General features: G+C 49.4%; 1 protein-coding gene across 2 annotated transcripts in view; it reads right to left on the minus strand.

Annotated features, from left to right (window-relative positions):
* Positions 1–25,433, minus strand: part of IPO8 (importin 8) — a 2,228,954-nt gene that overhangs the window by 853,956 nt on the left and 1,349,565 nt on the right. For both annotated transcript variants that reach the window (XM_069628533.1, XM_069628532.1), the window contains one exon: positions 12,994–13,119. In XM_069628533.1, the coding sequence (XP_069484634.1) occupies positions 12,994–13,119 (126 nt within the window). The remainder of the gene's footprint in view (positions 1–12,993; positions 13,120–25,433) is intronic.

Below are 25,433 nucleotides of genomic sequence, written 5' to 3' on the forward strand. Positions count from 1 at the left end.
AACATTTCACAGCGGTATATCTTTTCTGTTGATATTAACTTTATATAATACCACAAGTCTGCAGGACCCGAATAACTTATGGTCAGCGATATTTCATGGCCCACTAGAAGCCTGTCCCAGAACATTTCTGATGTCAGTTTGTCTTCTCTCTCTACACATCTCAGCAGATATCTTACCCTCAAATGCCAGGTGCCGCAGCACTCCATCAGAATATGTTTAATGGACTGCCTGCTCGGGACCTCACAGATAGTGCTGAGTTTTTTTGCTTCCCCACTCCAACCCCAACAGGATAACACCTCACCAGTGGGTATCAAATTTAACCGGACTCTTAGGAAGGTCTGTCTTCCTTTCCAATCAGGAAAATGCTTTAGGTACTTTGGCAGAAAGCCAATTTCTTTTGTCAGGTGGCGAGAGATAGCCTGCTAAGGCTTGTTTGCACATGTCATCTATTGTGTGGATCCAGTCAGCACCTGTTTTACCTTCATTGGCTTACGTACGAGGGTATCAATGTCACTGTCATACTCAGTCAGTGATCTGATTACTAGTTTCTTTAAGTTACATAAGAATATCAATGAAGAGTGTTTCAGATGGACATCTATGTCCTTGTAAAGAGAATTAACCAGTGGGGCCACTATCTGTCGATATAGGGAAATGAGCTTCCATTCTATCTGTGATCTCAGTGATCTTAGGCCTAGCTCATATCTTAGAATGGCCATTGGGAGACTCTGAGGGAGGCCAAGAACCTTCTTCCATATGCGACTCTCCAATCTCTGACAGTTCATTTCCCAGGTCAGGGGTTTCGCTTCTAAGCCATATAAAATGACGGGGATCACTTGAGCTAAGTAAAATTTTATCACAGGAGTTATGGAGAATTTGCAGTATTTCAACAATAGTTTCTTCATTTTGGATGTCAATTGGGCGATCGTCTCACAGAAGTCTAGATCGATTTGAACCGCCTTTGGAAATGGATACAAAGTTAAGCACAAGTATACCACTTCCTCTAACACGCCGAAATGGTCTCCCAGAGTCCACTTATATTTGGTTACCTGTCTGCCTTGTCTCTTGAAGACTACTATTTTCGATTTCCCTGGATTGATTAGCAGGTCATTCTCTTTTACATAGGTCCCCAATGAGTCCAGCAGGTGCAAAAGCCAAACTGCTGTGTTATCATCAGCATAGGCCAACCATCTGATCAGACATATGCCAATGTTGGGGCTAGCCAAGGCTGATGCCTCCATCGCCCTTCCCATGTCCGCTAAGTAGAAGTTAAAGAAAAGGGGAGCCGCCATACATCCCTGGCTCACTACCCGCTCAACTTTCACGTGCTCTGACAATAGTCCTGCACTGTCCAATCTGACTCTCACCATGGTGTGCTTATGGAGAGTGGCCAGCAACGCCAGCAGAGGTTTTGGTATTCCCCAAATCTCTAACTTCTCCCAAAGGCGTTCCCTGTTAACTCGGTCGAATGGCTCTCGATGGGTCTATCCAGGTCCCGTAGAGTACTGGTCCTCCCTTTACCCAAGAATTTTCACTAAGAATCCCCAATATTGTTCCATTCAATGCTGTGGAATGGCATATGCAGAACCCTGTTTGAAACTTTGGTAAGATGTTTCCCGGTCTGGCCCATTTCTCTAGCTCCTTCAACAGCAGTCCCACAAATAACTTACTTTCAACATCAAGGAGGGAGATCGGGCGGTAGTTGGTTGGGTCCGTTGGATCCCCCCCCCCGAAAATAGGAATGATGATCGATGTCTTCCAGGACGAGAAAAACAATCTCCTCTCCAGAATCTCTCGAAACAGCAGGGCTAACAGCCCAGACCACAAGGTTACATTTCCCTTTAGTACCTGAGAGGTTAAACCATTGGGTCTGCAGATCTAGAGGAGGATGTCTTCTTGATCAGCTCAGCAATATCGCTCTTTGAGAAATCTTATTACCAAGCTATGTTAGGGAACTTAAAACAGGACTTCATTGATGCCTTTTATATAGTGGAAATTCAAATTTTAGCCACTCTATTTCTGATACTAAATTACTTTGAGCATTCTTTTGGGGAGCCTCTGCATAATTCACTATTGCCCAGAAATTAGGAGAGTTATTAATGCACAATGCTTTAAGCATCAACTCTCCATCTTTTTGGAGTCTTAATACTTGGCATTCCCGAGACCAATTTTTATACTCGTTCCTAATTTTGTTTGCTCTTTTTTTGTATGCTTCTGGGTCTCCCATCCTTTTTGAATTGGCGATCTAGCCCTTGGCCTCAGCCCTGCGCGAATATCATGCACACAGAGGGGTCAAAATCCATTGCCATCTCTCTATAATCTCCCTTTATGCAGATGACATGCTGCTATATGTGAAATACCCCAGACAGAATTTATAACCATTGGTAGAGGAGATTGCCGGTTTGGGACCTTTCTGGTTTGAAAATCAACTGGACTAAGCCAGAGGAACTCCCACTGACAGCGAGTGTTGACTGCTCCAACAAGGCTTTCAGGTGGTGCACTCAGGGCATACGTTATCTAGGCATACTAGATTCACCTTTCCCAACTGAACTGTATAAAGCAAACTATGTAGACTCTTGAAAAACTGGAACATAAGGTGGATAACGTGGACCCTCTTGCCTATCTCCCAAGCTGCCAGAATGTCACTGGCAAAGATGGTGATCCTCCCGCAACTTTTATATATCTTCAATAATGTCCCAACCTGGCCTCCACTGGGATTCTGGTCCCGACTCAGGAGCTTAATGATTCACTTGGTTTGGGCTGGTGCGCAAGTCAGGGTTTATGATACCCTGACCCTAGTGTATGAACAGTGGGACCTAGAATAACCAGATGTGTGCGCTTATTTCTTGGAGGCACAGATTCAATATTCGTTCTGCTGGTGGTCCCCTACGGCTGAAATTCCACATATCCTACTTGAAAAGGTAACTTCACATCAAATAACGTGAAAGGTCTGCTCTGGGACTCCATGGTAAGGGAGGAAAAAACTGAAATGCAACCTGTCGCACTCACCTGCAGAGCCTGGGACCAGATACGTCATGTAACAGGACAAGCTGGAAGGTTCTCCCGAAGCTTGCTCTATGCCAGGTCAGCGGCCTACATCTTAACCACGAGAAAATCTTTTGACTACATTTTGAGAGATTGGGGATCCACACACTGGGCGATCTTTGGGATGGGAGCTTTATTGCATGGGAAGACCTGAAGTATAGAGGGGAATGGACAGCAGTTATTATGCTGTTTTACTTCCGACTGCACAAGGAACTCAAGACCAAACGGCCAAACTTCCCGCACGCACCTGCATTCTCCCTAATACTCTAACTTGTCATAACTCCTCCAACCACTAAGAAGTTGGTTTCATCAATATATAAACTTATCAGATCACAGAAAGTAACCCACATTTATAAAAACAAGTTTAAATGGGAATTGGCACTGGGGAGTGAACTGTCAGAAGAACAATGGAGGAAGATTAGCACACAAACACGCAAAATATCCATCAACAATCACCTCCGATTGATACATTTACATTTTTTTACATCAGATGTACTATTCTCCAGCCCACCTGCACAGGTTCTACCCAGACAGACCCCCTCAATGCATTAGATGTGGATATGACCCGACTGATTTTTCTATGTTTCTTGGAGCTGCCCACAGATCCGTCCTTTTTAGGATAATATAGAGATGGCTATGTCTCAGATGCAGGGTCCTCAAATGCAATACCCCCAGAACCGTGGTTGTTGGCCTTAGTCGAGCAGGGATCAAAGGCTGTAATGAAATTGGTGATGATGGCATCAGTGGTTGCAAGATCTTTAATAGCTAGGACATGTGGGGAATTAAAGGGTTCCTGTTTGCAGGAATGGATGAACAGCATGTGCGAGAGGAGGGAAACTCAATATGCTTCGACCCTCCCAGAAGGTAGCAGACCACTAGACTACTAGACCCCTTTTAGAACCTATATGAACAGAGATGGAGGGAACCTGACTTGAATGCTTCCCTAGTGATCCCCTTTTTCAGAAGGCGATGAAGTATTGTGCATAGTATGACCTCCCAACAATTGTTTGTGGGGTATATTTCATGTACAAGATGTTGCATTGTCCAGTATACATTTACCACTTATGTATGATTTGATCTGTTGCTCTGTACTGTGCCAACATGTCTGAAGCAGTGGAGGGGTGGATGGGGGGTCGGGTGGGCGGGCTATGACAGGATAGGTTGTATTCCTGAAAGTTGAACTTAAAATAAGAATAAAGAAATACAAAAAAAAAATAAAATAATACTTCAGAGGTTTATGGTAGAACAATTAGAAATACTAGAATATACACCTCAAAGGGCACTTTCTCTTTTGTGTTTGTTCACGGTTAAATTTGTAGCAACGTTAGAAAGGGAAAAGACAAGGTTATAGTATTATCGGTAATTGCACACTCATGCGATTTCAACAGGTCATACAGTAGAACAAGTTACTCTCTTACCTGGTAACGCTCTTTCGATGGAATGGTCCGACGACGTATTCCATATCTTTGACAGTAATCATCACAGCTGTGCTGCTTCAGAAAATTTTCGGCGTCTGCGTCCTGCGTCGATGCGCCGTCCCCGAGGACCTCCTCCGACGGCCAACGTCACCCGATGTGATAAGTAGGACGCACGACGCCCGTAGCCTCAGTTGTAGTTTTTTCCCCCAGAACATGTGACACCAGTCTTCTGCCAGTCAGACACACAAGGCCTTGCGGAAACGTAAGCTACAATCACATAAGAAATTCTGCGGCGGGGAAGGTAGGGAGGGAGCGATATGGAATACGTCGTCGGACCATCCCATCGAAAGAAAGTTACAAGGTAAGAGAGTAACTTGTTCTACGAGGGGATTGAGTCCTCCGACGTATTGCATATCTTTGACAGACTCCCAAAGCAGTACAAAAGCAAGCAGGTGGGAAAAGAATTTAGAACACACATTTAGCATGCCCAATCAAATTGCGGAATAAAGGACTGCCTTGCCAAAGGCCAGATCCTGTCCTCGGATGGAATCGAGGGAGTAGTGACGTACAAAAGTACCTACAGAATCCCAGGTGCTGCATCACAGATGTTACGAATAGGAACACCCCTCTGTAGGGCAGTAGATGCAGCCATACCCCTGGTAGAATGGGCTCGAAGCCAGCAAGTGGGTCCTTACCCACCAAGCGGTAACACTTGGAGCTAGCCAAAATAATCCAACGAGACAAAGTCTGTTTCGTCACAGCTTGTCCCAAACGCTTTCCAGCGTAACAAATGAAGAGTTGATCGTCCACTCTGACCCGGGACATGCGTGAAATATAAAAGCTCAACGCTCTCCTAGGATCAAGCCTATGGAGCCTCTCCTGTTCCTTACCAGGATGCGAAGGAGGATAGAATGCCGGAAGAACCACCTTCTGGCCCAAATAAAATTCCGAAACCACCTTCGGTAGAAAGGAAGGACGAACTCGAAGGACAACCCTGTCCTTATGAAACACAGTGAAGGGTGGCTTAACTGAAAGTGCCTGCAACTCACTCACTGCGAGCGGAAGTAACCGCAACCAAAAACACAGTTTTAAGAGTTAACAGTCTCAAAGGGCAAGAATGCAAAGGCTCAAACGGAGCCCTCATAAGAAACTTAAGAACAAGGTTCAAATCCCAACCGGGCACCAGAAAAGGTGACGGAGGGAACACATTAGTGAGCCCTTTCAAAAACAGAGAAATTAAAGGAATCTTAAAATAGGAACATTCTTCAGACGAGCGCTTAAGTATCGACAGCGCCGCCAGGTAACCTTTAATGGTACCCACTTGCAAGCGCCTGTGGGCCAAGGAAAGCAAAAAAGACAAAACCATGGGAATGTCACACTCAAAAGGATCCACATTCTTAACTCTGCACCAGTCGCAGAATTTACGCCAACGGTACAGAGACTTTGTTGCCGGCTGTCTAGCCAAGAGCAACACCTCCAACACGTCTTCACGGAGGTCCCAATCCTTATACCTCAACCTTTCAGAAGCCAAGCGTGAAGGTTGAGGGATCTGACCTCTGGATGGAGAACCTGACTCCCCTCCCATGAGAGCAGATCGTCTCGGTAGGGAAGACGACGTGGAGGGCAGATGGACAAATCGAGAAGGTCCGGGTACCACATCCTCCGGGCCCACGCCAGAGCAATGAGGATCATCCGGGAACCGAACCTCCATAACCTCTGCAGTACTTGCGGGATGACGGGGACTGGAGGAAACATATACAGCAGTGGGAATGACCACTCCACCACGAACGCGTCTCCCAAGGCTCCTTTTGGAGGAAATTCCCGCGAGCAGAACCTTTCGCACTTCCGGTTGACACTGGAGGCGAACAGATCCACTTGAGGGGTCCCCCAAAGGGCGAAAATCTCCAGGAGAATCTCCTGAGCTAGCTCCCACTCGTGAGAGATCGTGCTCTGCCTGCTCAGAGCGTCCACCGTCTTGTTGTCGTCTCCGGACAGATAAACAGCCGAGATCGAAACTTCCTGCTGGATGGCCCAGAACTCGAGCTGCATCGCCCCCCTGCACAGAGGAAGTGACCCTGCACCCCCTTTTTGTTGAGCTAGTGCATGGCCACCGTGTTGTCCGTTAGAATCAGGACACTCTTTCCTCGCACAGGCGGCAGACAAGCCTTCAGGGCTAGCCTGACGGCCCTCAGCTCCAACAGATTGAAATGGAGTCTGGACTCGGAGACCAACAACCGCTGACTGACAACTCGTTGGCATGAGCTCCCCATCCCGTGAGGGATGCGTCCGTCACGATCGTCACCTCCGGCCAGGGCAGCCAAAATGGGGCCCCCTTCATCATATTGCCTTCGACGGCCCACCACAGAAGGTCCTGGGCGACCGAGGGCACCACCTGAACAGGGTCCGACATCCTGCCGGAAGAGTGTGACCACTGCATCTTGAGTGCCCACTGCAAAGATCTCATCCGCAGATGAGCCTCTGGCACCAGAAGAATGCAGGATGCCACGAGTCCGAACAACCTCAAGAACTCGGATGCCGGGAGTGTCTGGGCAAGTTGAAACTTGTGCACCATCTGCTGAATGTGAAGAGCCCTCACCTGGAGAGGAAAACACAGCCCCAGGGATGTGTCGAGCACTGCTCCGATGTACTGGAGCCGCTGTGTTGGAGTCAAATGGGACTTCTTTAAATTGAGGGAGAAGCCCAGCTTGTGAAGGGAGTGGCAGGTGACGGACAGATGATCCAGGACTTGCTCGGGAGAGCTCCCCCTGATCAACCAATCGTCCAGGCAGGGGTAGACGTGAATCCCCCCTTTCCTGAGATGCGCTGCCACCACCACCATGAGCTTGGTGAAAACCCTTGGGGCGCAGGTCAATCCGAACGGCAGGACCCGAAACTGAAAGTGCGAGTCGCCAACCGCAAACCTCAGGTACTTCTTGTGCTTGGGATGGATCGGCACATGGAAGTAAGCGTCCTTGAGGTCGAGAGACACCAACCAGTCCTGAAGTTGAAGGGCCTGGAGGACTTGAGAGAGAGTAACCATCTTGAACTTGTCCTTCCTGAGGAGTTTGTTCAAACCGTGCAAGTCCATGATGGGTCTCAATCCCCCGTCTTTCTTCGAAATCAAAAAATAAGGGGAATACCATCCCTTGTTCCTCTCCGCTACAGGCACCAGTTCTATGGCGCCTTTCTCCAGCAGGGCTTGAATTTCCTGCGCAAGGAGCAGATCCAGACTCTTCAAAGAGAGGTTCCCAGGTGGATTGTCGTGAGGCCTCTGCCGAAAGGGAAGACAGTAGCCGTGGGTTATGATCTCCAGAACCCACACATCTGAAGTAATGGCACGCCACTCTACAAGATGCTGCGCCAGCCTTCCCCCAACCGGCGAACCATGGGACCTGGCCTCATGACTGAGTGGTAGCGGCTGCGGCGTTGCCTGAGGGCAAAGAGGCAACTGCCCGAGCGGCCTTGGCACCTCGAGTACCCTGTTTTCCACCTCTGGCACTCTTACGGTGGCCTCTTTGACCGACAGCTCCTCTCGCTTTACTGAAGGACGAGTAATAGCGAAAGGAACCTCCCCTCCATTGTTGTCCCCTAGGACGAAAAAGCGGAGGTTGTCGAACTGCAGCACCCAACGACTTTGCTGCAGCTTTGGAGGTCTGCAACCTCTCAAGGCTCTCGTCAGTCTTGCTGCCAAAAAGATGTTCACCGTCAAAGGGCATGTTGAGGAGCCGGGACTGCACATCAGGAGCGAACCCCCGACTTCCGCAACCACGCAAACCTGCGTATTACGGTGCTCGCCGCCATGGACCGGCTGACACAATCTGCCATGTCCAAACCCGATTGAACGGCCTCACACATGGCACGCTTGCCATCCTGAACCATAGCAAGGAAACCGACCCCTTCGGGAATATGTTCAGCCGCTAATGCAACACAGTTCCACAGAGTGTGTGTGAAACGAGACAAGGCACATACTGAGTTGGCCGCCTGAAGCGCCATACTCCCTGAAGAAAACACTTTCCTCGCCCAGCCATCAAAACGTTTGTCGTCCCTATCCGGAGGGATGGTAGGATACAACGCCTGCTTTGCCGGGGCTATAGCCGCCTGCACCACTAAACTCTCCGGAGTGGGGTGCCTGGACAAGTAGCAGGGGTCGCTACTGGCTGGGCGTTATTTTCACGACAAAGACTTGCCCACTGCCGGGAGACTCTCCAGAGCAGTCCAAGCCGCCGCCACCCTTCTCTGCAGAGCCATATGAAACGGCAGTACCGGGTCAATGGGGGGCCAAGATCGAGGATGTCCGTGAGATCATCCTTAACAAACTCCCCTGGGGGAGCCGACCATCCCAAGTACTCGGTGACCCGAGACATAAGGCGCCGGTACGAAGAATCGGCATGAGTGCCAGGCTCAGGCCTACAAAACTCCACCTCCGGAGAGGTGTCCAGTCCACTGGCATCATGCAGTGACTGCCTCAGGTCATCAAATTGGCTATGGCCCGAGAGAAGCTCACCTGGCACCGTAACCGGAACCAAGCCCTCATCAGAGCCCTCATCAGCCTCTGAAATGTACTCCAGGCGGTGAGAGGAAGACACCTGGGGACCAAAGCTATGCCTGACCTTAGCCAGAGCCTTTCTAGGGGCTACCTCCATACCACAGGGCCCCTCTGACACCACCGCCTCGAACGGCGTCAAGAGCGCCGAAAGAGTCGGCGTCGAGAAAATCGGTGTCAACGTCAGCTGCAGCGCTGCCAGCATCGGCGGCGTCGACACAGGCCTCGAAGCCAGCACGCCAAATATCCTTACATGTCCTTCGATGACCTAGGCGCCAAAAGCGTCGACGAACCCCTCGGAGGAGAGCCTCGAGAGAGGTCGTCGACGACCTCTGCGCCACAGGCGTCGACGTCTTCCTCAAAGACTGTACAGGATCACGCGGTCTCAAGCGCGTCGAGGACCGGGACTTGGAACGGGCATGGCGAGAACAGTTACCCTTGTCCAAGTGGGACCTCTCCCGCGAACCGTGCCGATCACCCGAGCCCGAAGGCGTGCGAGCGGTGTCTCTCGACCTATCACGACCGACCCCACTTGGAGGCGCGGACGGACCGATGCCCTGCGATTCGAGAATCGCTAACATCTTCTTCCCGAAGGAAGCCCATTCCTCCGGTGTCGCTTGCATGGTGGGATAAGCGACCCGCCGACGGGCGGAGTCCTCGGAAGAGGACGGGTAAGGCGACCGATGCCGGTGCTTCCGGGAATGCCTCGAAAAGGCAGAGGAGTGGTGAGACCGACTCCTGCAAGGAGACCCACTGGACCTCCGACGATGACACGGAGAGTCGCCTCTCGAATCATCCGTCGAAAGCCCCGCAGACCTCGACTTCCGGGGATTAGACACCCTACCTACCGACAACTTCTTCTTGCGCTCCCGCAAGGCTTGGCCGTGAGCGACTGACAGTCGACACAGTCATCCGTGTCATGGGCCTCCCTGAGGCACCAGAGGCAGGCGTTGTGCGAGTCTGTTACCGACATCTTGGACCCACAGTCCCCGCATTTCTTGAAGCCCGGACGCGGGGTTGAAGATGAGGTAGACATCATCAATAACAGGCTTTTCACAAAAACCGAACAGGTTCAAAGAACCAAGAAGAATACAACAGAAACTCCAAAGAGTCGAGGCGTACCGAGATTCACGAAGCGAACACGTTCGCGGAAAAAACAGAACTGAGGCTACGGGCATCGTGCGTCCTACTTATCACATCAGGTGACGTTGGCCGTCGGAGGAGGTCCTCGGGGACGGTGCATCGACGCAGGATGCAGGAAATTTTCCGAAGCAGCACAGATGTGGTGATTACTGTCAAAGATATGGAATACGTCGGAGGACCCAATCCCCTCAAAATGCATTTACTCAGCAAACACATATAGAAAAGTCACTTAAAGGAAGGAAAATAAGTGGTTAGTGCAACATGAGCTTAGTTCAAGGTTCTGGAGACAGTTTCTTCGCCTGGTAGGTCTTTTAACTCCAAAAACGCAACATGCTCGCCTTTGAAGCAAAACAACACAGAGCAACAAAGGTTCGGACCCCGGGTCCGCGCTTAGAAACCTCTGGGTATTAAGTGCGTTATAAATAACCTATCATATCATATCATATAACCCTAGCTACAGGCATTTCAGTGAGGGCTTGAAGTCTTGAAAAACACTGAATAATGAAGAGTTCCTGCGGAATTCTTCCAGTCTCTAAAGTTACTGAAGCATCAAGTTAGCAACTAACAAAGGAGACCTAAAAACGGACTCAAGAAGGGGACACAAGCAGCGGCTCGGGTCTGAGGTAAGAGGGGATTGCCCTGGACACCTCTATGTGCACTCCAACGCTCTGGAGCGACTTCTTGGAATCAGGTAAGCAATACCTTTTTCATCACAGTACCTTTGGTTTGAAGAAAGTGTTTGTGTTGGTTTCTATGCGATGTGGCAGCTCTGGACCCGACCTCTGGGACAATGGACTGTGTCTTCCAGAAGCAGTCTCGAGTGAGGACCTGTGACATGACTTTCAGCAACTTCTTGGTTCACTCTGCGGTTTTGGCACCTTTTCAGCAGCACCAATAAAGGACACAGACTGCCTGGTCAATCTTCTCTACTTCCTGCAGTCCCACACTCTGGTGAGGGGGCCTGGGTGAGTTGGATCTGATCTCTGCAGTGCCCTTATGGGTTCAGCAAAAATTTGGATGGATTTGGCCTTTCCATGATGATGCACTCGAAATGGGCAGCAGGTCTCCTGGTATTGGGGTTCTGCAGCTCTGGAAGCTCCTAGGACCTTGGGAGATGGCCTGTTTCAAAGTTTGTCTTGGGACTGGTTGTTTCCACCAGCCAAAGGGAAAGAGTCCTCTTCGGAGCTCCTCTGTCACTTAGAATACAGGGTCAGGACAGCAGTGGTTGCTTCACGGTCTTGCAAAGGGTCTGCAGGCGTCTCTGATCGTCTTCCTTTACTTCTGTTTCCTGTGGTTGACTTGCTTTACACTGCAGAAGCCTCATCTTGTGTACAGTTCCAGCAGACACTCCTCTGCAGTCTCTCTCAGCATTTTACAGAAAGGGGCATTTGGCTGTCCAATCAGGACAGCCAGATCCCCTGTGGGAGCTGGACCTATTTGGGCACTCAAAGACAAAGTACAGGGGGGTGGATAACTCCTCCCCTACTTCCTGCCTGCCCATACACTGTGGAGCCTAGACGGGGATACCTACTGGTGGCCACCAAAGGCAAAACCCACACAGACCTCCCCCTCCCAGAATGGTAGAAGGGCTAAAAAAAGAATAACCACGTTAGTAATGGCTAAAAAGAAGTGAGGCCCCAAGTTGGTACTTGGGTGCCCCTAGTGTGCACCACTGAGGCTATACAAAATACACAATAGTTGGTAGAACACTTCCACTGCCACTGGCCAGATCTGACTAAAATGTCACAAGGGCAGAGAGAAGGGGGATCTTGCCTAACAGAAGCTATCAAGAATGTGTAGCCAAAAGGATTCCCATTTCTGTGGTGCGGGGGATTGGTTGGGACTCCCTGGAGCAGTGACTTCTCTTACTCATGGAGGTAGAAGGCTGGCATTTCGAAAAACCGATGGGTGAACCAGCAGTCTTGCAGTGCTTCTTGTCCTTGCGGACCAGTGACCACCTGGCGGCCCATCTGTCAAATTTCCTTGTGGAATAAGGCAATGTTTTACAGCTCGCTCTTGAAGTACCTTAGGGTACATCGACAGGCATAACTTGCATTCCTGCGTGTCATGTCCATTCCCAAGACAGTACAGGAAGATCCTGTGAAGGTCAAAGACGGACATTTGACACCCGCAGTTGATCAGGGTTAAAAACCCAAGCCCTTCATCAGATTCGGAATGGCGCAAAATGAAATAGGTGAATACTCACAACAAAGCAATGTGTCTGAAGCAAGAAAGGTTAGTGGACAAAATGAACTAAGGTCGCAGGGTGCTAAGCCTCAAAATATACTGGCCTCAATGTCATGTATGATGCGGGGAGGGCAGAGGCATCAGATACAGCCGATGCAGAACTGTGCTGTGCCCCCTGGCGATGGCAATATTTCCAAAGAGCAGCTGCGATGAGAGCTAGATATCATAGATGAGGAAATCTGTTGCAGGAAGCAATCCATCACAAGTTCGAAGAAGATGAATACCCATTGGAATTTATATTTTGAAAACCAAATTATTTTAATTGTATTTAAGTGCTGCATACTCTTAATAAGAAAGAATACAACAAGCACAAAAGGTCTATGGAAAACAATTCTAGGTGTCCACAGGGGGTGCACCATTATTTTGGTAACTCTTCCAGTTTGATGCAGCCAAATCTATTGACAGGTTAACAACAGAAAAGCATTTTATCAATATAAAATCATAAAATCTTTAGCCCCTTTATGATCAAAAACACAGCATTTGTATAAACCCGTCTTCTATTAACTGCATTGTGTTCCCAGTACAGCATAATGATTACAAATATCAATCCATAACACACAACCCGAAAAAGACAAATGATTCAATAGAACAAAAACAGACCTCTTTGTGGTCTTCTACAACACTTAGGATGGTATCTATGGTATGTAGGATCCCCATGGCCATCACAGTTTTGTCTTCCACTTCCTCATATTCATCACTCTGAAGGACTTTGCCAAATATCTCTGCCTGAAACAAAGTAAAGCACACGTTAGGTAACCACAACTGTACAAAACCTGAATTGTCAAAGAAATTAGAGAAAACTACCAAAAACAATAGTTCCAGTAAGGTTGGGAAATGGGAGTTCGATGTGGAACCTATAAAGGAAATAAAAAAATCAACTCAAATTGCTTCAACTTGTAAAAGTGTGGCTGTGTCGGGCAAGTTGAAGGGAGGCTGTTTTGAAAAATTCTCAGAAAAAACACACCCGTTCTGGAACAGTTTTTCTAAAGTCCAACTATTATACAGTGATAATAACGAATTTTAGAATAGCGCCATAGCAATTCAGGGAAACACAACCCAGAGGTACACGTTTAGAAGAGCAGCAGCTAATCAAGGTAAGGGCTATTTACTTTTAAGAGGAGCTACAAGCAACTCATAAGACACACTTTAACTCAAAGACTGTTTTAGATCTGTATTAGGCAGACCAGAGAAAGCAACACCCAATGATACACTTTAAGGAGGACAAGGTTATTCAAGGCAAGTAATCCCTGTTGATAAGCTTTTACACTCATTCAGCTAAGAAATAATAAAACAGTACCAACACTTCTTACTTTTCAGAAGTGGGGGTGGGGGTGGGCACCATTCAAATAAAGTAAAGAAAATGATATACTTTTTAGAGGGCACAATGCAACTCCAAGTTAAGTATTACTTAAGGACACTTTGTAACTTTTTCTTTCACAGAGACACAGTTACCACACTAATTCTTTCAGCAAGTAAGTACTTTTACACTTGCCAACTGTTGGCAGGTTGAGATAGGTTTCAATTGCAGGAGATCTTCTTCAACAAGTATTCACTTTCAGAGTTAGCTGAATTGTTCAGAAACCTCCGAGAAGGCTCCCTATATGTGTTCCAGCATTAGGCCTGGGCAAGTGGTATGGGCAAACTTCCAACCACACAAATCGCCCACTCAGTCTCACAGGATGTACACCAGACTTAAACATAGGGCCTTGGGAGAAAAGAAGAGCTTCCGAGTGAATGCTTTCAGGATGCAGCAGCACAGGGCCTGGTCCCTGGATTCTTGGCATGGAGACAAAATAACTGGACACTGGATGGTAACTTTCAGCAGCAGTCGTTGGAGGAGGCTTCCAGCAATGGATACTTCACAGATTCTCGCAGCTCTGTGGATTTGGACCTTTTTACAGCAACCAGATGAAGAACGAATATACCGAGTCGGATTATCTTCACTCTCTCAGTCCTGCACTCTGGTGAGGGCACTTCAGGGATTCGAATCATGTCTCTGGAAAGCCAGAAGGAGGCCACCAAAGTTTTGGATGGATCCGGACATCGGAAGACCATACACCACACTATGGCCCGAGGCCCATAGGTATTGCAGTTCTGCAGCCCAGCAAGGTCACAGCACGGCGTAGGATGGCTCAAAAAGCAGGTCTTCGAGGGCGTGGCTTGAAACGCCGGCAATGTGGTTGCCTCTTTAGAGAGATCCGTGGGACGCCCAAATGTAAGCTGCTATGCTCATATAATGAAAGCTTGAAACTGGCACAGAGACACCCGACAGCCTGCTGAACCCTCGCTGGCCGAGCTAATCAGGTTTACAGGATTAATCAGAAGGAGACAGCCGCAGATTTTTAAAACTAAGTGTGGCACTGGTGCAACTCACTGAGCTCAAAATAGCAGTGGCCTGACTTCAGACAGAGAAGATGGTGAGGGAGCCGTCTGCTCCACCAATGTAGCCCGACTCTAAGCTATCCCGGTGACGGACAGACAGCCTAGCCATGCCGCAACTGCCCGAAGCATCCCTTCAGCACTGGACGACAGGGCCCTGAAAGCGGAGCTCCGCTGCTGGGGCTCGGGAGGAGGAGGAGTAGTACCCGACCAGCTTTGGCGGCGCCGGGAAGTCCAAGGGTGGTGCCGGTGAGGGAAAGTAAAACACACATCACACGCAGCCCAGCCCAGAACCGGAGCGGACACCAGGAAGGAGGAGGCCCAAACATCACTGGGTGGGGGCTCCCCCCATCCCAACACTACCGCATACCTAATCGAGGCTGAAGGGGAGAGAGAGAGGGCTCTCTCCCTCCAACAACACTTGCAGCCACTCCATGGCACCACCAGAAGGTAGGAGCGCAATAGCGGTTTCAAAGACACTGGCCCGCCTCCCAAAGCATACAGAGCTTCAGCCAAAGCATTGGGGGAGAAGGGGCTGATTGGTTCAACACATCCAATCAGCCCAGGCTAACTATAAGGGCCCCCCCATTACCTGCCAAGGACGTCCCTAGCATTGGGGGTATACAGGGGCCCCCACAGTGAAAGGGGTCCCTCCCCCTCTCTATTAGCTTCCATCACCAACTAACTACAGTGGGGAAAGCAGCAATCAACACCAAGGACTAAGGGGCGGGAGGGGGTGGGTAGGGAAAGAAAGTGGGAGGCCGGAGACACTGAGACAAGAGGGAAATCGAAGCTGCAGCCGATACCCCCCCCCAAACCCCTCAGCACGCTTGGGGAGTGCAGGTAGCTCTGAATAACACGCTTGGTGGAGCGGCAAGGCCCTAGCTACAATGGAAGCGGACAAAGGTCCTACACATAAGGCTGTCCCTCATGCCTAGCATACAATGGAAGGTGGCTCAAGCACTGGACCGAGCAGGCTCATCATATGGGGCCGCTGAAGTCCAGGCGGTCCGTCATTAGAAAACCCTTCCATAATCCGGCCACATATGACCTCCGTCTACACTACAGCCACCCAGAACCTAGGGTCCACACGACAGAGCACAGGCCCATGCAACAATAGGAGCCAGTGGAAGCCCCACACACAGTGAAGCTCTCTCTAAAAGGGCAGCTGGGAGACATCGTCAACCAAAACTCTCCTCCAATCTCAGCGTATAATAGGGTGCGGCCTGCACAGCATCCTTGGAGCAGCCCGACTGGGGAACGCTTGGCCCCATACCCCCTTGGCCACTCCCTAGCTGCCCAGAGGCACACAGTCTGGGAGCCGAACGAAGCCACTGCATAGCCCAGGTTGCCCCGAAACCCTACCAACACAACGGGACACAAACCAGAGACTCTGAGCCATCCAAACTATCGCCCGCCCCATCTGACTCCCGGCCTTGCATCGCGATGGCCAAGCATAAAACCACGAAATCTGAAGACATTGCCAGCATGCTGCACCTTCAGAAGAAGCCTACGAAAACTGATCCAGTTGATACCCTTGCCGCGTCGCCCGAGAGATCCCAGGGCCTATGGACCAAGAAAGATGATATTCAAGCCCTCTTGGCGGATATTAAGACGGAATTTCGTAATTGCGTGACAGAGGTGTCAGCCAAGATAGAGGGACTAGGCAAGCGGAAGTGGAACATAGGGACGGTGAAACAGAGGACCAGATCCTGGAGCACACAACGCAAATTGCAGACCTGCAGCGGAAAATCCAAACCCTGGAGGAGAGCAACGAGAGCATGCAACGAAATCAGGAGGATTTGGAAAATAGGGCCCGCAGGAATAACATTCGCATCAGAGGTGACCCTGCCTCGATATCAGATCGGGCCCTGCCGGCTTACATTAGCAGTCTCTCGCTAACCCTCCTTCTCGACTGCGACAAATCACTACTCCTGCTGGATCGCACCAATAGACTTCGAGTCCGTAGAGGGTCAACTTTAACGGTTGCACCCAAAGTGATCACCAGGGTCCATTTCTTTGCTACGAAACAAGAAATCATGTTTGCAAATCGAACACAAGGGGACTTAACGTTTCAAGGAGCCTCTATACAAATCTTTCAGGACCTTGCGCCCATCTTCAACGACCTAGGGCCCTTAGACCGCTGGCGATCTTTCTCCAGGATCAAAAAAATTAAATACTGGTGGCTCTTCCCAGTAGAGCTTCAATTTTCGTTCAATGGCCAAACGTGCATAATTCACTCCCTTGAAGAGGCAGGAGGAATCACGGGAGGAGAACCGGCAGCCCCAGAAGAAGACTCAGTGAATCCATCCCCAGATAAAGAATGAGGCTCGACCCCCAGGTCACAACGAAACCATTGGATGAAGAATCCCCAAAGGGACAAACCTACCTGCCTCCTAAAGCAAGATTACTTAACATGAAGTAACCTGGTCTCCGCGTCGGAACACTCTCGGCGTTCGGGCGTCTCACGATATGCCCCAGCCGAGTGAATGAACACATACTCTGGCCCACGGCCCACCGGCCTAGTTTGATTTGGTTATGGTTTTTGATTTTACTAGACTGGTCCACAGGTGATTTAGGGAACGGGAGGTCCAGCGGAGCCCAGAAGGTAGATACATTGCAATAAAAGACAGTACCTCTTCTACCAGCTACACACATGAATCGCTGTTTACGCCCCGAACGATGGACATGAAACCTTCTATGCTGAATTGGAAACACTACTTCCTTTCCTCGAAGGTCAAGTGATCATAGGAGGCGATGTTAATGGAGTTCCGAACCCAGTGGCAGATAAATCCTCCCCCCCTTCGCCCAGAGACTTTAGAATCGCAGTGACCCTCTGCCACCTATTTAAGACTTTTGGGGTCGTGGACACTTGAGGGTTCTCCACCCAGAAACCTCAGACGTCTCATTCTTCTTGCAGTTCCTCCACTCTTCTTCACAGATTGACTTGATACTGGCCAGCCCACAACTCCTTTCATTCACGGATGAGGTTGACATAGGTACAAGGGTCCTCTCTTACCACGCTCCAGCTGACAGTCAGAATTGTTAGGGAGAATCCTGTGCAGTTCCCTTAGGGACCACTACACACAATTAAGACTACAGGTGTCAATACAAGTTTTACCTTTGGTACAAGCCTGTACTACTATGTCAGAGTGGTAGCAGTGGCGGAGCAGCCAGGCTTATCTCAAGAGTATATGAGCAGTAGCAGAGATTACACAAAGGGACCACACTTACTGTGACTCAAGCAAACACTGACTCAAGGTTTCAGGTAAAAAAAATATAAGTACATTTATTTTTAAACCATTAGTTATAAACACAACACTTCTATTAAACTCAAATAAAAACCACACGTTAAATATACTACAACTAACCAATTCACTTTGTACAGTAAGTCTCAAGGTGCTGAATGAACTGGTGTTACGAACAAAACACGTTACCGCAAATATTATTGCGATCACTTTTTGACAGTTCGGTCTACTAAAGAAACATGTATCCGTGACATGAAATGTTACCAGGGCAAAAACACACTTAGCACCTGAGATACTCAGAGGGAGTTCAAGGCAAAAATCACAGGCAATAGTTTGGTTAGGCAGGCAGAATAAAGAAACACTCAGACAGGAGTTCAAAAGTCAAAGGGCCGGAGCCAGGGTCGAATGACACCGGGGCCTGTTGCCGAAGATCACACAGTCAAACAGTTCACGATTAAACGTAGCCAAAAGTACTTCGATATTGTCAATGTTCGGAAGCAAAAGTTATAAGAAGGAGGGAAGACAAGGGCAAGCCTTGGAAATGAAGAAAAGGGATTCACCCAGTTTCCTCAAGTAGAACACAGTACCTTGTTGAAATGGTGAAGCTGGTGCCCTGGCAGTTGTTCCTGTTGGTTTCCCGCAGACCCACGATTCCTGGAGCTTCGTTGTGAAGGACGACGTCTGAAGGGGGTCTGCACCACACAGGGATGAAGCCGGCAGCAGCGACGAGGAATAAAAGGGGCGCTCCTTAAAAACAGGAGAGGCTCTTCAGGTGGCTCTCCGGACCACTACAGAAGCGTGCAGCGATTTCGACCAAGGAAGAGGATCCCCTGGCTGTGGAAGATGAGCTGGTTATCCCCACCAAGCTCAAGGGAAAAAGACTCCAGACTGAATCTCCTCTGAGTCGTTGAAGGGAAGGTAGCTCAGGACTGCAGCAGGGCTTAACCAGGACGGGGTAGTTACAGCAGCCGTCGTTCTCTCCACTTCTCTTCGGTTCCTTGTAGTTCCAGTGGCGACTCTCTGACTTCTAGCCCAAGAGACCTGCCTTTTATGCGAAAAACCCCCTTTCACACAGCCTGGCTGTCAATCCCCCAGCAGAGGGGTTGTCCAGCCCAGACAACTACCCTGGCCAATCATGACAAAGTGCGACTTGGGTTTCTTAGGATACCCTGTGCAGGGGGTGACTACACCCCTTCCTCACATTCAGCCCACCTAGACACCCACACAAATTAACCCTTTCCAGTATTCCATGGAAGATGGGGTGTACTGGATCTGTGGTAGATTGACTAAGTAAAGTTAATGGTAACTTTACCCTATTCTGGGGGACGGTAGTCGCCTCAGAAATGGAGTCGAGGGAAGTCTCAAAGACAACCCTGTGCCACGGCACTGAAGGTGCTGTGTGACACACAAAAAGAAGAGAGCTACTGAAGTGGTGTACTTCAGAGTCCCCAATCACAAAAACAGGTAGAAACGCATAGCAAAATACAGGTAAGAGTGGGGGAAAAGCTCTCACTCTTACCAAGTGGAAAAAAATAAACTCCAAAAGTCCAGCAAAGCTGCTGGGGGACTCACTAGGTGAGGGAAATCAGCCATAGATGAGAATTCTCCCTAACAGCTCTGTATGAACCAATGCTACACGACATGGCAGTCCGAGATGCCATAACTAAAGCAATTCACAACTATTTCAAGGAGAACCCGCCGGACCTCACCTCTACAGCGATAAGATGGGGAATTTACCGCCCAAGCAGCGGCATACAGGAAAAGACGCAACGAGGTGAGAGAGCAGCTAGAAAGGGAAGTTACAACAGCGGAGGCACTCCACAAGAAGAGATGGTCAGCCAAAGCGGCCAAGCTCTTAAGGCTGCACTAAACTGGAGGTGCATTATGGAGAAAATACGGCCCAGACTCTGATCAGGACGAAACAATGCTACTATGCCAACAGCAATAAGGCCAACAAGTACCTGGTCAACAAACTGGCGTAAACCCGACAACTAAACCTTATCACAGCCCTGAAAGATCCAGGAGGCACGACCCTATACGAGGAAGAAACAGAAAATAGTAACAGCCCACCTTGCCAGCACACTGACGGCCTCCCCCAGATTGCAATCGCAGCAGTAGCAGTGCATTGTGCTCTCCAAACTTCAGCATATATCAGAAGCAGACAGATCATCTCTGGAACATCCAATCACAGCCGAAGAGGTTGAGAAAGTACTCAAGACCTTGACACCCAGGGCCCCAGGCCCAGATGGCTACCCACCAAAATTCTTCAAGCTTTTCAGATCTCTCCTTCTATGCTCAATGACAGACCTCTTCAACTCCTTCCGCGACACAGGGACTTTAACCCCCTCAATGCAGGAATCTGTCACGATCAGGCTCTTGAGACCTGGGAAAGACCTATGGGAGTGCACGGCATACAGGCCCATATTCCTGCTTAACGTGGATGCCAACATCTACTCTAAGGTGCTTGCAAATAGATTAGCATTGATCTTACCATCTATCATAGACCCGGATCAGACGGGGTCCATCAGAGGTAGGAGCACAGGAGAGAACATCAGGTGAGCCCTCAATTCTTGCTGATCTTGTGAGGCCACTTCAATAAGGTTAGCAGTCTTAACCCTGGATGCCACAAAAGCCTTTGACAGAGTGGACTGGACCTTCATGCGACTCAGGCTGGAGGCATTTCAATTCGGCCCTCCATTTCGCAAGATGCTACTAGCCAACTACCAAGCCCCGAAGTCCTCTCTAAGTATGAACCAGAAGCTCTCTCCCCCGATCTCACTCTCCTGCGGAACAAGACAGGGCTGCCCGCTCTCCCCTCTGATCTTCGCCCTCGATATGGGCACAAAGAATCTGCCTGAAGGACAACATAGCAGGCTTGGACATAAACAGAGAACAGTTCAAGATCTCACTATACGCAGAGGATTTCATGATCTCCATCGCCAGCTGTCTGACCTAGCTCCCCGCCACGTTAGCAGAACTGAAAGCCTTTGAATAAGTAGCAGAGTTTGCGGTTAATTACAACAAATCAGAGGCGCTGGGCGTTCACCTGCAGGAAGATACCATGAGGTACCTCAAAGTAGCATGCCCACTGAAATGGTGCACTACATCCTCAACCTTCCTCGGAATTCACCTGGTTCCAGACCCAAAACAACTATAAGCAATAAACTTTCCCCCCCTATTCAAGGAGCTAGGAGACGTCTGAAGAAATAGGAAGAGCAAGAAATATATCTCTGTTGGGCAGAATCACAGCATGTAAAATGAACTTGTTGCCCAGATTCCTGTACCTATGCTCGGCCCTACCCGTCCGCCTCCCGAAACAACCCCTGACGCAGTTACAGAAGCAGATATCAAAATTTGTCTGGAATGGGTGAAGGGCGAGAATCCCATTGAAAGTCATGACCGGAGCAGGCAAGTTGGGGAGGGGGGGGGGCATGTGGCTACCCAACCTCACAGACTACTATATAGCGGCTTGTGTGGAACGGACAAACCCCCCCCCCCCCAAAATGGACCCGAATTGAACAGACTAGATGCCTCCTTCAGCTGAGCTCTCTGCTACACATATCGGGCACAGCACGTAGCTTGGGCAGCTCACCCTGTCATCTACCAGAACTACTCTGGATACATGGGCTTGGGTCCTGTGCAGGCGAAAACTCCAAGGGTCTGGGCCCTATCTCTCCAATCCTCCGGAGCCCAGATTTCTCCCCGGGAATGGACACAGCACATGTCAACAGATGGGCCCAAGGAGGACTTCAGTACCTATTGCAGCTGTTCGAAGACGGCGCCCCGCTATCCTTTGAAGTATTGAAGAGCCACTTCCATTTGGCAGAAACAGAGAGGTTCACTTATGCCCAGATTAGGCACTGGATCTCACAGCCAGCGGTTCGCCAAGCAGCCACGAGGGACTTGCCCTCCCTTGAACATGCAATGAGGGAGGGCCGCGCCAAGGGCTGATTTCCAAACTATCCAAACTACTGCAGGCTGACATGTTTGGGACCAAACCAGCATACATGGCCAGATGGGAAGCTGACCTAGGACACTCAAAGACGACCAAACATGGATAGACATTTGAACCAGGATCAACTCCACCTCTAGATGCATAACCAGTAAGGAATGCGCCCTAAAACTCCTTCATTGATGCTATTTTTCGCCGGAGCGTCTGCATCGCTTTCATAAATCCATAGACCCGAACTGCTGGAGGCAATTTGGCACCCATGGAACTTATTTCCATATGTGATGGGAATGCCCAAAAGCACAGACATTATGGGAGGAGGTTCTACGTCTCATTAAAGCCATAACCCAATGCAAAATTCCTTTGGACCCAGAGACGATCCTGTTGGGAGTACCAAATCCAGAGAGCTACCCGAAGGCTGGTTGATCTGCCAAATTACTCACTCAGCTGCTTCTGGCAGCCAAAATAACCGTGGCCCGGGAATGGAAGACACAGGAAGGCCCCCTCAAACCCCTATGGTGGATCAAGGTCTGAGAGATCCTGGTGGCCGAAAAAGTCACAGCAGCAAGGGACTGAACATTACACCGCTTTACGGACTGCAGGGCCCCTGTCCTGGACTACCACAGCCAGTTCCCGGCATTGACCTTCCAACCACAGCTGGTGAAACGCTTCCTCAGACCATAGCGACCATTGGTAGACCGAGAGTCTGGATAGCCGGAGGAGGGTGGGGGCGGGTTACTATAGTCTAATTACTGTACTGTAATTGCTTGCCTTAAACGTGTAACTGCTATGAATCTGCTGTATCTGGTAATAAATAAAGTTGTTAAAAAAAAAGCAGGTCTTCTTGAGACTAGTGGGTCTCACCAGCCTCTTGGTAGGAGTCGTTTTCAGGACCCCAGGTTGATTGGAAGGAAGTCTTAGTTACTTACCTGTAACTGTATTTCTCCAGCATTGGTATCTTTCATAGATTCAGGTGCTTGAATATTCCCCGTTGTCAGACTGGGAATCCTCGGTGATAAATTAAATAATAATACATTTTTTTTTATAATATATATATATATATATATATATATATATACACACTGCCACCTAGCAGTGCATGTACATAGCCCATTATAGCCTATGAGCCACTTCATTGTGTAGTCCCTCCACCTCACTTTGGTCCTTTATGGCCCCAGCCAATGAGGTGGCAGGGCTTAAGCTCCGCCCCCGGCAGCCATCTTCAGATTTTGAACCGTAGAGATTACCGTATGATGGATGCCGAGCATAGGAGCAGCCTCTCAGGGGAGGCGGGCGGGCGCATGTGAATCTATGAAAGATACCAATGCTGGAGAAATACAGTTACAGGTAAGTAACTAAGACTTCTCCAGCATTGGATCTTTCATAGATTCAGATGCTTGAATAGAATACCAAGCAGTTAAAATATGCCACCATAATAAACAGATATGCATAATTACAGAAAAACATATTTCTGATCAAACCTTTACCATGCAGCAACACAACGGTTACATACTTCGGGAAAGGTGGGAAAGGAGGCTGGTCCTACCTTACACAAAGAGATGGCGGAGCACTGCCTGTCCAACTGCAGTTTCTTTGTTGGTATCTTCAGTCAGGCAGTAGTGTTTCGCGAAAGTATGTAGAGTGCTCCACGTGGCAGCTCTGCATATGTCTTTCAAAGCCACCCCTGCGTGGAATGCTGTTGACGCCGCCCTTCCTCTGGTGGAGTGAGCAGACGGCGGTCTAGTTAAAGGGTCGCCTTTCAACTAATGGCAGTGGGTGATGCAGGACGATACCCAGCGTGCCAGACTTTGTTTGGATATATGTTGGCCCTTGGTACGGCCAGAGAAGGAAATGAATAGCCGGTTTGAGGAGCGGAACTCCTTGGTTCTTTGCAAGTAAAACTTCAACACCCTAGAAACGTCTAGAGTGTGTAATGTCCTTTCCGCTTCCGAAGCGTGATTCTGGAAGAAGGTTGGTAACACAATGCGCTCAGTGAAGGACATCTCCGAAAGTACCTTGGGGAGGAACTTCGGGTGAGGCCTTAAGATGACGCGGTCCTTCTGGAACAAGGTAAATGGAGGTTCCGAAGACAAAGCTTGCAACTCACTGATCCTTCTGGCCGATGTGATGGCTACCAGGAAGGATGTCTTCCAGGACAAGAATTTCATATCGCACCTATGTATGGGCTCGAAGGGAGGTTGCATGAGGGCCGTTAAGACGGTGTTGAGGCTCCAGTCCGGAACTGGTGTAGGTGTAGGCGGATAAGTACGCATCAGTCCTTTCAGGAAGATCTTGATCGCTGGTAAGGAGAGTAAGGCTTGTGTCTCCGCGGTTACTGTGTAGGCCGCTATGGCTGACAGATGGACCTTGATAGAGGACAGTGAGAGCCCTGATTTAGCCAGGTGCAACAAGTAAGGCAGAATTTGATCAACCGAGGCCGTGAGGGGATCGATTGCAGAGGTCTCGCACCATTTGGAAAACCTGGTCCATTTTCTGGTGTAGGTGAGTTGCGTGGACGGGGCTCTAGCGGCCCTGATGATATCCCAGCATTCTGATGGTAACTTTAGGTGCATTAGTTTACGCTGCTCAGGAACCATGCCTTGAGGGACAGGCTCCTCGGGTCGTGGTGGAGGACCTTGTGGTTCTGTTGTGTCAGTAGATATTGATGTGATCTGAGACGAATCGGGGTTTTGCAGGATAGATGTCTCAGCGTCGGGTACCAGACTTGCCATGCCCAATCGGGTGCAATAAGAATCAAGGAACAATCCTGTTCTTTCACCCTGCGAAGTACCCTCGACATGAGGGGAATGGGTGGGAAGGCGTAGAGGAGCTTCCCCGACCAATCCACTGAGAACGCGTCTCCCAGCGATTGGTGCTCGGGGTATCTTGACGCAAATCTCTTGCATTTTTTGTTGTTCCTGGTGGCGAAAAGGTCGATCTGCGGATGGCCCCATAAGGCAAAGATCCGTTGGGTTTCCTTTTCGTCCAGCTCCCACTCGTGTGACGCTGTGTATTCTCTGCTTAATCCGTCCGCTAGGACATTGTCCACTCCTGGAAGGTGCTCTGCCCTGATCTGTATCCCGTAGCGCAAGGCCCATGCCCATAGCTGTTGGGCTTCTTGCGACAGAATCTGAGACCTCGTGCCTCCCTGCTTGTTTGTATAGTGCATGGAGGTCGTGTTGTCTGTCTGGACTGTAAGAACTTGACCAGCTATAACCGGTAGGAAGGCTTTCAGCGCCAACCTTACGCACCTGAGCTCCAACACGTTGATGTGGAGTTGGGACTCTTGTGCCGACCAAGATCCCTTGGTTTGGAGGTCCGCAAGATGAGCGCCCCAGCCAGATAAGGAAGCGTCCGTCCGCAGCAGGAGGGTCGATGTCGGTGCTTGAAACGGCATTCCCTGTAGAAGATTCCTCGGAGCGTTCCACCATCGAAGTGCCTTGTGCAACGTCGATGGAATCTGG

Source organism: Ambystoma mexicanum, chromosome 12, assembly GCF_040938575.1.
Source record: "Ambystoma mexicanum isolate Mex_15411 chromosome 12, UKY_AmexF1_1, whole genome shotgun sequence".
Lineage (NCBI taxonomy): Eukaryota > Metazoa > Chordata > Amphibia > Caudata > Ambystomatidae > Ambystoma > Ambystoma mexicanum.